Source organism: Neopsephotus bourkii, unplaced genomic scaffold, assembly GCF_033783945.1.
Source record: "Neopsephotus bourkii isolate Nb327-2 ecotype Australia unplaced genomic scaffold, CSIRO-AGI_Nbou_v1 NB_1269, whole genome shotgun sequence".
In the NCBI taxonomy this organism is placed as follows: Eukaryota; Metazoa; Chordata; class Aves; order Psittaciformes; family Psittacidae; genus Neopsephotus; species Neopsephotus bourkii.
This window is the reverse complement of record NW_026901754.1, coordinates 398,830-415,210: the sequence shown is the minus strand read 5'-3', so window position 1 is coordinate 415,210 and position 16,381 is coordinate 398,830. Positions and strand designations below refer to the sequence as shown.

At 39.6% G+C, this 16,381-nt stretch overlaps 1 protein-coding gene across 4 annotated transcripts in view; it reads left to right on the top strand.

The window, feature by feature from the left end:
- The window catches only part of SLC44A5 (solute carrier family 44 member 5), a 90,224-nt gene that overhangs the window by 24,954 nt on the left and 48,889 nt on the right, over nt 1-16,381 (top strand). For all 4 annotated transcript variants that reach the window (XM_061365053.1, XM_061365054.1, XM_061365051.1 and 1 more), the window contains one exon: nt 15,876-15,924. In XM_061365053.1, the coding sequence (XP_061221037.1) occupies nt 15,876-15,924 (49 nt within the window). Of the gene's footprint in view, nt 1-15,875; nt 15,925-16,381 lie in introns of those variants that run through there.

Sequence of the window (16,381 nt, the reverse complement as noted above, 5' to 3'; positions counted from 1 at the left end):
AAGCAAATTCAGACTGCAGACCATGAAATTTATGTTGATGCACAATTCCCTCAAGGTCTCAAGAGGTTAGATTAATATACATGGGTAATGCATTCTGTAAGCTAATTTAAACATGGTATCTAAAGGCCATGAAGAGAGTGCTGCGACCTGCCCTGTCTGCAAGAAAATGTGTCCTGAGTGTATTCTACCAGTGTACTACTGGGACAGAGTAGAACTCTACATGGCACCAGTAACAATTACTAGCTACAGAAACTTGCCTTACTGCTATAGACTTCCATATAACAAAGCATGTTAGCAGCACCTTCATGGCTGAATGATAGGCTTATGTGCTTTGCAGCACTTGGCAAGAGGCAAACACAGACTGTAGTTCAGTGTCCTGGGTTCAGCAGTAGCAGTCATTTCTTTCCTTCTTAGTAGCCGGTGCAGTGCTGTGTTTTTGACTTTCAGTCTGGGAACAGCGCTGGTAACACTGATGGTTTTAGTTGCTGCTCAGTAATGCTTACTCTGACCAAAGATTTTCTGAGTCTCATGCTCCACGGAGGAGGGGAAGCCAGGAGGAAGCAAAGACAGGAGACCTGACCCAAACTAGCCAAAGAAGTATTCCATACCACAGCACGTCATGTCCACTACAGAAACCGAAGGCAGTTACCCACAAGGTGGTTAGATCACGGCTTGGGTCGGGCTGGGTATTGGTCGGTGGGTGATGAGCAGTTGTATTCTCTCCCCTTGTTATTTCCCTTATCGTTATCATTATTATTGGTGGCAGCAGCAGTGGTTTGTGTTATACCTTAGTTACTGGACTGTTCTTATCTCAACCCGGGGGAGTTACATTCTTCCGACTCTCCTCCCCATTCCTCTGTGAGCAGGGGGAGGCAGAAGGAGCAGGGGAGTCTTGACTGTACTTTTCATTGCCATATACCCCTAATAGAAAAATGCACTGCAGCAGATTCAGCAACAAAAATGTAACACTAAAGGTTCAACTTTCAGGATTTACTTTGCTTTTAATTCCTACATTTTCACAGTTTTCACAGGATGTTACAACTGTGTCCCAGTAGTCTTTTATAAGAGCAGGAAGTCTTGTTTCCAGTTATAATCTACGCACTCACTAATATTTACCAAATGTAAGATACCGATTTATAGGAATACATTGGAGATTAAACTAGAGACTAGCTTTTAGGCATCTAGGCCTAGTATTAATCATTTTAAGCTGAGAAAATAGTACCAAAACTTCCAGTCAGCAAGTTCTTATATCCATTATGCTCTTAACTGCTTACTGTTCTTAAAATGTTAAGGGACATCTGCGGTGCATAAAGCGGAGCCTGGGACTGTGAAAATACTCCTTTCTCTGTGACACTAAAGGAGATGAGGCAAGTTTCACTTCTGGGGCTGGGAGGGAATTTTCTGATCTCTCAGTGGAGCAGAACAAAGCCTTATTTTTATGGCTTTCATCTTTTATGTTTTTGCAGGTCTAAGAAACACTTTCTCAGGGTTGTCAAGATTGATACTTTGAGAATCTCCCCAAACCATATGTGACCTCCTATTTTGGTTTTGGTTTTGGTTTATCTTTGGGATGTTTCTTCTGCACGAGTTACTTGTCTGTTAAACATTCATGTGTTAAACACACACGTGAAATATTCATGTCACAATGGGCTGGGATTTTCTTTTTTTTATTATTTTTCTTTTTTTTTTATTTCTTTTCCCCAGGAGTTGGAATCCACTTTTCATGTCATTTGTGTATGAAGTGGGAGCAGTAGCCTCAAGCTGCTACAAAACTTGTAAGAGTACCTCTTCCCATTTAGGTAACAGGGATGATCTGAACCAGCATCTACATTTGACAAAATGCCTAGATACTGAACAGTCTCTTCTTAAGATGCTACTAAGGCCCATGTTAGCATTGCTATAATGGAAGCAGACATTGGGCTGAGTTAACATTGAGTAGCTTTTCTTTTAAACAATATGTTGTTTAGACTGTAGAAAGCATTGTGGAAATGTTCCTACGTGTTTTATCTTTTGTAATCACCTCTTCGCTAATTCCACATACCTTATAGCTGGTCCACATGTAATGATTCTTATATATGGGTTTTATTCCTATAATAATTTCAGACTAGACTGAGCACTCAGGACTTACTTATGCCATTGTGTCCATGAATTATATTCTGGACATTGAATCCAGAATTATATTCTTCACCCCTTTTGGTTCTAAGTTGATACACTATCAGCAATAGAAAATGTGTTCCTAATTGCATCAGAAACTGGGAAATCTGTAAACCTGTTATAATGAACCGGGTCTTATACATTTAGCATATCATGCATTTTGTTAATGAAATGGAGAGGGAAATCTGAGCCAGCTTTATGTGCTTAGAAGGTAACTTGGCACCTGCTCCTGCAGGAACGGGTTGTTTCATAGAAAGACTTTTCTCATAATGCACAGTGCTCTCTACAGAGGATTGGGGATGCACATCTGTAGAATATGGTTGCAAGTTAGCCTGTGTACAGGTTAAAGAGTTTTTTCCAGCTGTCTAACCAATGTGAAGATTTTCAGATTTAATCTTCTTACATTCAAAATCATTCAGACAATTTTCAGATAATCATTCAAGTAGTATTTGTTTTTTTTTATTGTGGCACCTGATGATTAGATGCATGGTGACATTTTCTGCATGACTGTAACAATATCTTATTAATCACGTATGTTGGAAATGCTGACAAGTTCATTTTAGGAACAAAACCCTTTAACTAATGTTGGATTATTTCATTATAAACAGTCTTCCTAGCAAGGAATAGAACCTGGCTCATTGCATGCAGACCAACTTAGCTTAACATGTTGTGCTTTTTGGAGTCAATAGGGACAAAAAACATCAGTAGTCACAGTCCCCTTCTTTTGTCTAAGAACACATTTGGCTTTATTTAAATTCAAGCTTTTGATTCCAGAGGATTTTTTTATGAAGGCAAAATAAAGAATATAGTGGAAGTCTGTTTTTTATTAATAAAAGCAGAAAAAACTTGGAATGAAGGTTCACTTCTGACCATTTCTAAGCAACTGTAAGGGATTGATTTGCTCAGATAAATTCTTAAAATCTTCCTGTGTTATTGTTGCATGAATACATTCACTGTTCTGGATACACGGAGCCATTGTTAACACCAGTAAGACTGCGGAGCGCATCCTAGAGTAAATGGCAGCAGTCTCAGAAACGAAGGCAGAATAAATGAAAATGTGGCTGCCTATTAAAGTACTGGATCTAATTTACATAATCTTACAAACTCCACTTGTAACTGTATATCTAACGGTTCAAAAACAGCCATGGAGAGCTGGTGCTTTGTTCATTATACCAGACAGTGTGCCGTATATAGACTGCTTTCAGAAAGCAGGCATTCATCATAATGCATCTTATGTGCAGTGTTATACAGACAGAAATTTTAACCCCTGTTAAAGCAGCAGTAGTCACAAGTCACAAATCTCCATCTGAATGGTTTCCTTTATATAATTTTTATATCATTCTTAATATTTTTCTTGCTTTCTTCTTTTTTTTTTTTTTGTCCTAAGAATATCTCTACAAGGTGTGTGTGTGTCTGTACAGAGAACACAGGGAATGAGCAAGTGTGTAATGATAAGGTTTTTTCATCTTATCTGTGATCCACTCATTTTCTGGACAGATCTGTTGTTTGCCTAATGTAATCAGTCTAAAGCATAACTGGCTATTTTTGTATTCAAATATCATACCAGCTCAGTACCCAAGTGCAAAAATCATTCATGTAATTAGGCAGTTAGGCTTTCACATGAAACTGTGTGCACATGGTTCAAAAAATCCCTTTGTGAAGGGAAAATAAAACATTTTGTAGCTTTTGGAAATGCTTTAAACTGTCAGCATACTTGTGGTATGTTGACCTGTCCAAACTAATGCAGTGTAATTTATCAGATACTGCTCTGCATACACGTTTTGTTGGTATTTTAGCAGCGTTTGTGTAAAATAGCCCTTCAGATCGTCCTGGAGGATATTCTCATAAGAGAAAATATTTTACCGATGTTAAATATGCTTGAATTTCTGATAGGTTGTACTTGAGGAAAATGAAGTGGCCACTCTTCATGTCATCATCTTGTGGTCAGGGCAGGGTTTGCCCAGGGGGGGCTGGGGCTGTCCCCAGACACCCAGGCAAGGCCGGCGTGGCCAGGGGCCAGGAGTGAACCCAGGACTGAGGGGGTGGATATTTGTATATGCTATAGAAAAACAAAGGCTGAGAGACAGCAGTTTGTGGAGTGAATCGTGATGTCTCAGTTGAAATTTTTAGAAATTACTGTAATTTCCTAATGTTATTCAAGGCGGTGGAACCATGGGTGTGCTGCTGTCAGTAGATTACACCCTCATAGCATTTCACTTGTTTTGAGCTGACCAAAACTACAAAGATCTTATTCAAATGCTTTTACTCACACAGAAGGAAAACATAATTTAATGCTACTTCAAGTGCTCTGTTTACATCTCAAAGAACCTTTGATTTTGCTAAATAAGCTTTAACTTGAAGGTACCGTATAGATATGGGAGTTGTTTTCTAGTGGATGCTTGATAGTATAAAAATACAATAGGGAATACGAGCCGATTTTGAATTAGTATTTTATCTCAATTCTTAAGGGAATGTCTGTGAATTGTCTCCATTTTGAAGTCATTAATTGCATAGGACCAAGCTTCCATCTCATTGAAAGTTGCAATCATTATCAAAAGTCAAAGTCCACTGGAGTGCTAAACATTTAGTGGAATAAATTTTGTTAGTCCTAAAAACAGATTGTAGAGGAGTATGAATAGTGTAAATTTTCCATTGTTACAACTTGTTCTAGAGCTGAAAGTTATCTTGCATATTTGACGCCTTCCCTTTGATGTCAGTATCAGGCTTATTTAGTCTGTAGTAATAGTGATGGGGTTTTTCTTGTTTTTATCTCAGAAACCTAGAAGATTGTTTTCAAATTCCTATGTTCACCTACAGGAATACAGTTCCTCCTAAAAGTGGGGTCCTAGTTGTAAAAGTGAACTTGCCAGTTGCTGAATGTGCTCAGCAGGCACGTTGCCCGAGGGTTGCTGAAATGGGAGAGCAGTACACATGTACCACACTAGAAGCAGGGTAGTACACATGTACCACACCAGGAGCAGGGTAGTACACATGTGGCACTCTAGGAGCTGGGTAGTACACACCAAGAATGGAGTCTCAAAGGCATGAAGAGCCATACAATGGACGTAAAACTGAGGCAACTGTCTTTAAAATTTGGATGCTTGATATATTGCTTTCAAGGCAAAAGATTCATTTTAAAATGTTAAATAAAAAGGAGGAGGGGTAGAAAGGATGGAACCTTGTCTTACTGTTTTGCTTTATGAGAACTAGGTAAGTAATCATGACTAAGAATTTAAACATTAGTTACATTTGGAGTTATGGAACAACATGAGACACATGGTAGATATGTGCATTTTATGTTGAATGTTCTAACAACATGTTACATTAGGATTCCTGCTGTCTGATTTTCACAGAGAATGGTAGCTCACTAGACAAACTCAGCTAACCAAAACCAGGCAAACTGCCCGTTCCTAGTTTAAATCAGCAGCCTTTGGAAGAGGCCTGGTATGCAGAGGAGGCCAGATCTTCAAAACCATGTGTCGCTGTTAAGGCTTTGATTACTGTGGTTTCAAGATGGCTTTTGTGAGTTAGACACTGGTTTATTCAGAAGGTTGTGGGTTTAACTGTCCCCTTGCTTGCAAAGTTACTGAATTCATTTATACAAATAAAACGTATTTGTATATGGCATATAGATGGTGTACATGGTCCAGAATAATCCAGCTTTTGTTTTCCTTCACCTGACATTTTTGTATCTCAAAAATGCGTATAATGGTACTTCTTTTCCCAGTAGAAACAGTGCAGTGGTTTATTAATTGTAAATGCTGATGGATAATACCCTCCTTCTGAGCTTATGAAGGTATTATTTCAATGTTATTTTATGGTGTGGTATCTGCATGCAGCATTTTACAGCATAGGACAAACTAGAAAAGGTTGCAGTGGTGTGTAAGGGTGTTTAAAGCATCTGGGGCTAGAGACTCGGCTAGGAGAAAAAAATACTTGGCTAAGGTCTGTTGTCTCAAATCAACTGGAGTAAAGCAGCCTAGAGAGGGAAACCTCTTGTGTTTTCTTGTCCTGGATGGGAAGCATCTGATTATTTCAAACCACCACTTTTTCCAGTTAAAGCATCTTCAAAGACTGTGTTTCTGAATATAGTCTTCATATAGACGAAAAGATGCTGGTTTTTTCTAAGGCATGAGAGTATGTTTCAAGACGAAGTACCCTTCCTAGATGGATTAATAAGTAAAAATGTTGGGAAAATGAGATGTTTAACAAAACAGTCACATCAAGCATGACTGTGTGATAACAGCTTGATTTTCTCTAGAGTTCACCCAGTCTTCTGGGCCCAATCCCTGTTTGGCAAAACGTCTCATAGGCTCATAGAATAGTTGAGGTTGTACTCATCCTACACACTTGCTTCATTTCGGAAGCATTTTGGTGTGTGTGACTTTGCTTGGAAATTCCAGAAGAAGTTGTAGCTGCAGTAGTCCCAGAACAACAATAAGAACTGGAAGCTGGGAGGCAAAAGAACAGACAGTATGTTCTCTCTAAAGAATAATTTTGGGGAACAGCTAATAAGCCCACAGGAATGGAAGCCTTAATGGAGCTGTTTGATCTTCAGGGAAGTGTAAAACCTCCCCTAGCCCTTAACATTCTTGATCACATGCCAGAATTGCAGCTTAGTGATGAATTCGGTTGTAGTATACTATCTCTATATGTTTTCAATCACCTTTCTGTGTATAGTTGTTTGACAACCGGTGTTAATTCAAAATCTGCTCAACCGCCAGTATTATCACTGGTATCAGGAGAATGTTAGCTGTGGACCTTTGAAACGTGATCATATCATCCTGGTCAAAGAGATTTCAGTGTTCTGTCTAATGTTAAGTGAACATGGCAACATGTTGATTGTACAGGCATCCCTCAGGAAAAAAACATTGCACAATTCTTGGACAGACTGATGGTCAGCTGGGTGTATGATGTGTTGTCACTCACTTTGTCTTGTGGCTATGGTATGGAGAACATGCTTCTGCAGATACATGGCTAATTGAGACAATGCAATAACATTCCTTTTAAAACCTGTGATTCTTGGAGTCTAGTTCAGTGCTTGGTTTTCTTACCATCCTGGAAAATAAGGTCAGCCTTCTCCATTGAAGTGTCACTGGCCTCAGGATTTCCAGGCAAGTTTCTTTATGGTATGTACATACGTAGTGCTCATAGCCTGGACTCTGCATCATGGGTAAAAAGGACACAGAAGTGCATAGTACTTCAGTCATCTTGAAACCTCCTTCAGCCCTTGTCTTTCACTGTGTTGTGTTTTCCATTCTCTTGTCATGTCCCTCAGTAAAATTGTGGAGGTGATACTTGATTTGTGAGAGGTGCTGGATGCTCTCAGCTCTACTGTAGTCAGTGACAGTCATTTTTGAAACTCAGACCAAGTGTGGGTGGGAAGCTGTGACTTACCAGTCCTTGCAGCTGTTTAAAGGAAAGGACACTTCGGTGATGAGGTGACCCATTTGTCTCACCTGCCGCCTTCTCTTCCTCCCTGAATTTTTTCAAGTCATGGGCCGGTGTCAGTAATACAAAGGCAGTACTGACTGAAATGTCATTTGGGTTTCAGCACTTTGCCTAGTTCACAAGTGTGCCCTGCATGACCACTGCCTCCCTAGTCAGAACCTAGAACATCCAGAGTGGTGGCTGTCCACAGACAAATAATGTGAGCTCAGTGGTCAGCCAGTGATCACAATGTCATTCCGAAGCACTTATTGTGTATGCTTTTGCCTTTCCAGAAAAACAGGGAACGTTAGTGGAAAGCTGGTGGAGAACTGCAGGAGGAAAGGAATGTGTGGCCATGGAAATGAACTGGAAGAATTGTGTGTGGGTGGTCAGAGAATGTACAAGACAGCATTGCAACTAGTGTTGCTTGTTCTGCTGTTGAACCACAACCTTTTTTTCCCTTTTTGTTTTGGAAAATTCCAGAGAGGGAATGAATTCACACTAGTCTAATGCAGAGGCAAGTATATAGCACCATGAAGGGTTGTTCCCTTGGCTTATTGGAGGGTTTATTACATTGTACGTTAATGCAAACGTGCCTCTCCTGGCTGCTATTTGTTACTGCAGTTCCTGTTCTTTGAGTTGATCAAAAACCTCTTGCAGAATAATTTGCTTCGAAATCTGGATGATTGTCATATGATAGAGCAGGTGCTTTTTCTTTACTTTGACTAACTTCCATTTTGCATTATTACCAGTGCAGTGCCAGTCACCAGTTAGATCTTTTTGAAACCTACATTCTGGGAATTTCTGGTAAGAGGAATGATAAGTGTACTGTTGGTATCTGGCAGAAAATAACCTGACTTCTGTGTAACAGCATAGTAAGAAATTTTGATTAAACCATTTAAAGGAAGGAAAAATCATTATTTTCATATTGTAAAGAAAGAACTTACTGATCTGGCTGTGTATTAAATATTGAAGTAGGGACAGCATTCTTGGTTGGATCCTTGGACCCACTGTGAACTACGGAACATCTACATAATTGTGTCCTTTCTGACAGTACCTCTGACCGCACGTGGTGCCTTTCTGTTCATGCCTAAGGGAGTGTCTGCAGCCTGCTGTTCCGTAGCGTGGCTCTGAATTTAGGTCTCCTCCGTTTCCAGTTGGAGGGCTCTATTTGTTCAGTGGGAGACAGGCACCATCGTCTCTTCTGGCATGTGCTTTTAGGGAAAGAATGCCTCAATTGTTTTTTTGGATAGAATCTCCAGGGAAGGGGGCAGGGCTGTGAATTTTGCCCAGAATCAGGTACACAAGAGCCTCTAGAGAACTGAGCTGAAGTTGCACTTATTTATTCAGTGTTTTCCTACTGGCTAGTTAATCAGCCCTTGCCTCATCATGCTCGATGCTGCTGTTCTCTTCTGATAGACTTCTGTTTCACTGTTAGATGCCCGAAGTAACACAGAACTGTGGATTGCACTGTAAGAACTCAGAGTACCTGTTTAGCCCTAACTTTAATCACCTAATGTTGCTATTTCTTAAGTTATTGTCCCCAGTCACTTCTACTTGTACTAGTTTGTTCAACCTAAATTAATGTTTCACATGCAAATATTTTGCTGAGTTTTTGGATATTTATTTTATTAATTTGTGATGCTGAAGGTACCAGAGCTCATATGCACTTGTGGCCACATGAAGGCCAGCCAAGGGGGTCTCTCCATTCATGCAACGTTTCCAACAAACATGGCATTCGTAATCTAGCCTGTGATTTAATATAAGACCAAGACATTAAAACTCTAGTACAATTCTTTAATGTAGTAATATTGCTGACTCACATTTTGATGTATGGCATCTGTTCACTGAGGCTTTTACACTGAATTCTCAGCTTTTAAAAGATATTCACATTTAATTGCTCTGGTAAAAATGTGTCAGTGTGGCTGACACAAAATAAAAATCCCAAGTCAGGTTAAGTTTGTTGTCTTTGGGATTTAAAAATGGAATTCAGGGTGAGTTGTGTTCATCCCCTCATTAGCTTTTCTGGCTGAAGGTGCAGCAAACAGGGAGACTCATACTCTCACAATGAAAGAAATTTCAAAGGCGGCTACTGTTTAGTATGATTTGTTACACAGGAGAGGAATCATAAATGTGCTTTTATTATGAGTGGAATTTATGTGTGTGTCAGTGTATGATCTCCTAACAAGCAAGTTATACCTAAATCTTCCAAAGAAGAAAGAAAACCTGTGTGTGCCTGTAGAACAGGTACAGAGCTTATCGGAGGCGCTGTTTTTATACTAATGTCAACCCTTTGAATTCATATACTGCTTCTAGACATTTGAGTCCTGCAGTAAGAATGCATTACTTTATATTACTAGGATCATTAGGCTGTTTCTGTATAAGGAACTTTACATATGATTTACAGTGTGGCTTAAGATTGCCTAAAAAAAAAAAAAGGTAATCTTTAAGTAAAATAAAATGGATTGGTGCTAAACAGCAGTACATCTCAAAAGAGTCATTTGGATTCTCTGCAGAATGAGACAGTAGCCTTGCATCGGCTAGGCTTTCAGATGGTACAAGAATACTCTGCATCTGAAAGGGATAGGTGAATTGAGCAAGAACTCGTGTTAGTTTGGTTTTTCCTGCTCCTACCCACAAGAGGCAGCAGAATTTTCATATGATTTTTTAGAGAAACATCAAATGGGATGAATCTCGCTCAATCCTGACACACCCGGAGCATTTCCTAGCGACCCAAATTGTTGGTTTGTGCTCTTATATCTTTGACCATTGCAGCAGCAGATTGATACACTTGCCCTAAAGGAGTCATTACTGTTCCTGAGGCATTATTATTGGAATACTATGGATTACTTGAAGGTACCGATTTACTCCAGCAGGGGGAAGCAGCACATACACATAGAGCTCCAACACCTTTCCAATAAAAGTACTGGTTAGTGAAAGGCCATGCCATTTCTAGGCACGGGCACGTGCAATAGTTGACCAAACACCAAGAAAGAAACCTGATGAAACTGGTAGTTATTAAAGCAGAAATAGCATTTTATTAGAGCTGGGTGATAAACTGCTGGCCAAATGCCATGTTAGTTAGTGTACATCTGTGCTTAGCACTGTTCAAGGCCTTCTGTTACTGTGCTATATGAGGATTTGCTGAAGCAGCCTTTGACAGAGGTGCAAACTTGAGTAGGAGAACAGTGCCATCAGTCACTTGGCTTCCCTGCTTTTCTTTGTATTTGCCTATGGGTAGCAGGAAGTCTAGTGAAGTATGAGAGTTCAGTCAAGAGTTAATATTTTACCAAATACCATTCTGCATCCTCATATTACTTTTACCATCGGTTGCCGATAGTGACTGTACTAAATACCTCACCTGATAAACATTTTAACAAGTGAGACCTCACTTGGAGCATTGTGTGCGGTTCTGGTGTCCTTAACATAAAAAGGATGTGGAACTGTTGGAGCAAGTCCAGAGAAGGCCACGAGGATGATCAGGGACTGGAGCACCTCCTGTATGAAAAGAGGCTGAGAAAGTTGGGTCTGTGCAGCCTGGAGAAGAGAAGACTGTGTGGAGACCTCATAGCAGCCTTCCAGTATCTGAAGGGGGCCTATAGGGATGCTGGGGATGGACTCTTCATTAGGGACTGTAGTGACAGGACAAGGGGTAATGGGTTAAAACTTAAACAGGGGAAGTTTAGATTGGATATAAGGAGGAAATTCTTTCCTGTTAGGGTGGGTGAGGCACTGGAATGGGTTGCCCAGGGAGGTTGTGAATGCTCCATCCCTGGCAGTGTTCAAGTCCAGGTTGGACGAGGCCTTGGGTGATATGGTTTAGTGTGACGTGTCCTTGCCCATGGCAGGGGTGTGGAACTTGATGATGTTAAGGTCCTTTCCAACCCTAACTATTCTATGATTCTATAGCTGTTATGTTCTGTAATAGCAAAATGGGCTGTGGCTTCCTGTCACAGACATCATTTGTGATCTGTAATAGGAGATCATTCTTCTTTGCCCTTGTGTACTACACAGTGACAGGGTTAACTTAAAAACATTACTTCTGTTGTTCCTGCGTGTAGTTCAGCCCTGTCTTGTAAAGCTATTGTAGGAATGCATATACAAGTGTATGTGTTTCTCATTACAGAATTCTACTGTAAGTGTTTTGGTCATCTTTCATAGAGAACGGGAGTTTCCTGCTGGTCAGGATGGCCACACAGGGGTTCTGTTCCTTTGTGGCTAAAAGGAGAGGTTGGTTGCTTTTCCTTTTTTCTTTTTTTTTAATGGCTTCAGGCTTTCAGATTCCCATTCTGTGATGCCATGTAGTTCCGTTCACTGCGTAAGCGTTACAGTATCAAAAGTAACAATGCTAAGACTTTCTAACACCAACTCCGCTGTTCTGCACTTCTGTGCTGTGCAGAATTGCACAATGTAAATTTTATTAAGAAGATAAGTTAGTAAATTATGACTCCTCCTACAGAGGAACGTTCCACTTGGCAGGAACAAAGGTTCAATCTACACGGACAGTGTACGCTTTAGACTTAAACAATGTGTCAGAGTAAATCTTACCTTCCCTACTTGTATGGCTTGTACTTTGGGGCAGCTTGTCGCATGGGTACAGGAAGAAAGATGTGGCCAGCTGTGACGGGTGAAGACTGTTTTCTGAAGACTGTGCAGCAGCACAGCCTACAAAAGCACAATAATTACCAACTGTGATACCTCATTCCCAGCAAAGATCAGTGGTTTTTTTTGGTTGTATTGGCTTCTATAGGATTATTTTAGAAATGCTATTCAGGTGAACACATTTCCCTTTCTGCTTATACCCTGTAGGTTATACAAGGTGATAAGAGTCATTCCTCTTTGTTCATGCTGTCAGACTGGCTTGCAGAAGGTAGGCAAGGCACTGAGTGGTAACTTCCTGCTCACAGCCAGGCTTGCCTCCTCTGGGACTTGCCATTCTCATTGGAGAGTGCCCGACACTCAGCTTTATTTTAAGATCTATTTAAATAGTATTTCGATGTATCTGTGCTTGCTGGGGGGCAGTGTGCTAGCAGCACAGGAGCCTGCAGGCAGTATCTCCCACAAGACAGCTTGATAAAGTCATCCAGGTACAGCAACATGGATAGAGATGAGGAGAACTACTATGGAAAACACGGTAATTCACCTGCTTTCTTACGACAGTTTATAATTATATATATATAATTTCATATATATATTTTATAATATAAAAAGTATATATAATTTCAACTGTGATACTTCAGTTTAGTTTAATGGGCTTGGATTGAGTCCCAGATGGTTTTCTGTAACTTCTTCAGTTATTAGCAATATCCTATTTTTTTCCAGCATGGTATTTGCAAGTTTATTCAGATCACAGATCAAAGGAAAGCTTTCCCTATATACATTGCTGATTTTTATTTTAGATAAGTAATTTAGGTTTGCTTTTTAAAATTATTACAGTGATGAAGTGCAACAACTAAATTCATATGCTGTTTGGAGTCAGGATTGGAAAATTAAATATTTTGTGAAATATTTCCTGTAATGATATTATAAATCTATGTATAAATGTTTCCTGTTATAAATCAGCCTGTGAAATAGATCCCTCATCTCCAAAGAGTGAATGTAATCTCATTTCTTTAATCTTACCAAAAAATAACAGTCATTATCCCATGGAAGTGCTTTCTTCCTTGTTCCTACCAAACTCCTGTGGCTTGGAATTCACTTTCTAAATACATTTGGGCTTTTATGGCAAAGGAATTGATTTGCTTTTACCAGGAGTTATGTAAATACTAATAACGTCAGTTATTAATATTCCTACCTAATTCCCACCTTGCCCCCAAATTGGTAATTAAGTAGGGAATATGAGAATGACACAAACAGCGATGCTACAGATACTTCTGTCAGGGGATTTTTGTGTCTTTTTAACTCAGAATAAAGTTATAATCTCATAGCACCCCTCCTCTTGCCTGATGGAGATAAAAATCTCTATCTGAATCAGAGCTCGTTTACTGCAATGTTTGGGGTTCATTTTCTTGCCTGTTAGTGTATATTAGTTTTCATAGTAGCAGTATTGTGGGGTTCATCTACTACACTTGAATATGCTCTATAAATACATGTATCTTTTCATGTGCATTTTCTTTGTTCCATTTCATAAGCACGCAGGCATGACATAAATAACAAAACTTGAGCTATTTACAATTTACTCTGTCAATAATGATCATATGGAAAGGAGGACACTTGTGGGAACACATTGCATTTGGCCCAGCTGATTACGTTGTAGAACTGTTCTACTTGATGGAGATATCCTGGATATTCAAGAGACAGACCCTGTCAACAAGCTTTCTCAGTACAACACAGAATGACTTGAGAAACATCTATAAGCAGAATCTAAGTGTATGGCTTCCCTGCTGAAAGCCTATCGTGGTTTTGAAAATCTGTCTGCTTGATGTGAATGGAGTTTGTCACTTTCATCAGTTTACAAAAATCCCTTTGAATTGTTAAATCATTCATCAAAATCCCTTTGATTCTGCCCCCAGAAGTATTTTAACACTTGTCACCTGCACAGCTTCAGTGTTCATTCTAGTTCATTGTTGAAACCATCAAGGAAATACTGAATAGCTTTGGAGGACAGGTTCCTCTGGTCTTGGGAGCAAGCTGACTACTAACGTTCAGGAGTGAAGACTTGAGGTCTCAGTGGATGGTTCAGAGGAAGCAGACTGTAAGAAAGAGTTATTAGGCATGGACTGAGATCAAACAGAAAAAGTCATCGTATGATTGTATAAATCACGGCCAATATTTGTGTTGAATATCCTGTGCAGTTCTGGCCCTTCCCTTTTCAGTGCTGTCTAGTAGTGCTGGAAAAGGTACAGAAAAGGAACAGAAGTATGACTAAAAGTATAGAATGGCTTACTTACGAGAAACAAGTGAAGAGAACACAAGTAAGGAGGAACAACCTTTACAATATTTAGCTTTCCCAGTCTCTCCTGTGTTAAAATGCATTTGTTTTAGGAGCTTGGTAAGGTGGACCTAAACACCTCAGATGAAGGGCAAATAGAATTTTATTATCTGCTCTGTTTATTGTACTGGCCTGTGTGTATTTTGATAAGGTTTTTCTGATAGAAACCAAGAACAAAGTGTGGTATTTAGTTAATAAGTAAGTTCTGCTTTTGACTAGTTGCTGAGTTCTTCTCTAGTTGAAGAAGTATTTTTTCTGTGGGCAGGGGAAAGCTTAGGCTGGTTCCACCCTTCAATACCAGGTATATTCAGAGGAGGAGATCCTTAAGGAGGCAGTGAGAAAGCACTCTGAAACATTAATTTGTATTGTAGCATTGACATTTGAATGAAGAAGTAATTTTTCATTGCACAAAGTTTGTTTCAGTAAATCTCTATTGCTACTGAACTCGGAAAAAACCCCATGAAACTGGACAGTTAGCTTCAAGAGGAAAAATCCCAATCCTGGTTTCTTGGATGAAGGATGAAGTTGCTTCTGTCTCTTCATATAGTAGCTTGAAAGCTGAAAATTTAAATTCTGTGATAAATTTGTGTTACTCTTTCCTGAGTGAAATCAGGCTGTAATACACTGTCTTCAAGTCCATTTGAAGCACACAGTGGTGGGTTGGTATTTGCCAGTTTCTCAGTATAGTTTGGTAAGGAATATGATAGAATATAAGCCAGAGCAGTTTCACTACCAAGCAGAGCTGTGTAGAGAGAGCAAGATCAGCCCAGAATTTCTGCAGTCTCCAGCCATGCTTCATCGTCTCATAATCCCAGTGTGAAAAGGGCAAACCTGCAGCTCTTGTCCATGCAGTCCTGCAACCACAGCAGTGTGAAGTGCAAATAACTCTGCAAGGCTCTAAGGAGAACATTAGATACAGGTGTGACTCGAAATTGGTTTTTAAAGAAAAAACCCGAAGAGTTTAGCCTGCAGCTTCAGAGAGGTAGGTTCCCTTTCTGCCAAACACACTTAACGTGACTGCAAGACATAATCCTTATCTCTCAAATATCAGCAACTTTCTACTGTGAATACTGTGCAGAGGTTTAGTGATAGAATGTACATTGAGGTAATTTATTGTGTGGTAAATGTGAGGCCCACAGAGTTTTTAAGATGGAAGAAAAAAAGCTTTGATCTCATCTACAAAAACTAGGTCATTATTTTGGTGGATTACTGATATTACCTACTTGAAATGATTTTAACAGAACTGATTAAATAGGAATATATGGAAGATGTTCTTCAAAGATTGCTGCTAACATCCCCCTCTCTATAGATCTTATTTTAAATAAGGACATATTTTTATACTCTTTTATTTTAAATGCAGGTGAACCAAGGAAATTTGACCCAAAGTTCAGAGGACCTATCCATAACAGGTAAATAGCTTAACTCATTCATTTAATCCTTTCAGTTTTGCAGTGAGTGGGATAAATAACTTTGTTAACAAAACTTGTGAATCTGATTCTTTCTGCAATTCTTTTAAATCCAGAAGACAATCCTTACCACCTAGGGGGATGTGTGATTACCGGGGAATATTTAACTGTATGCTCTTTAGTTCTTTCTATTTGAATACCAATTCTGTACACCTCATTCTGTCCAGTACCTGCTGAATTACATTGTGATGACATAAGTAGGAACATTTGAGGTGTTGTCATGTTCTGGGGTGCAGGACTGTGTGATGCACTCTGGCTGGTTTCATACAGCACAGGACTGGAACCCTCACACACTCTGTTCTTCAGACGGTTTTCCTGCTCCCAAAGTCACCTAATTAAGGGACTGCCCTAGTTCTCTCCAGAGCATGTGCTGGTGTGCACCATTCCTTTCGTACCGAGC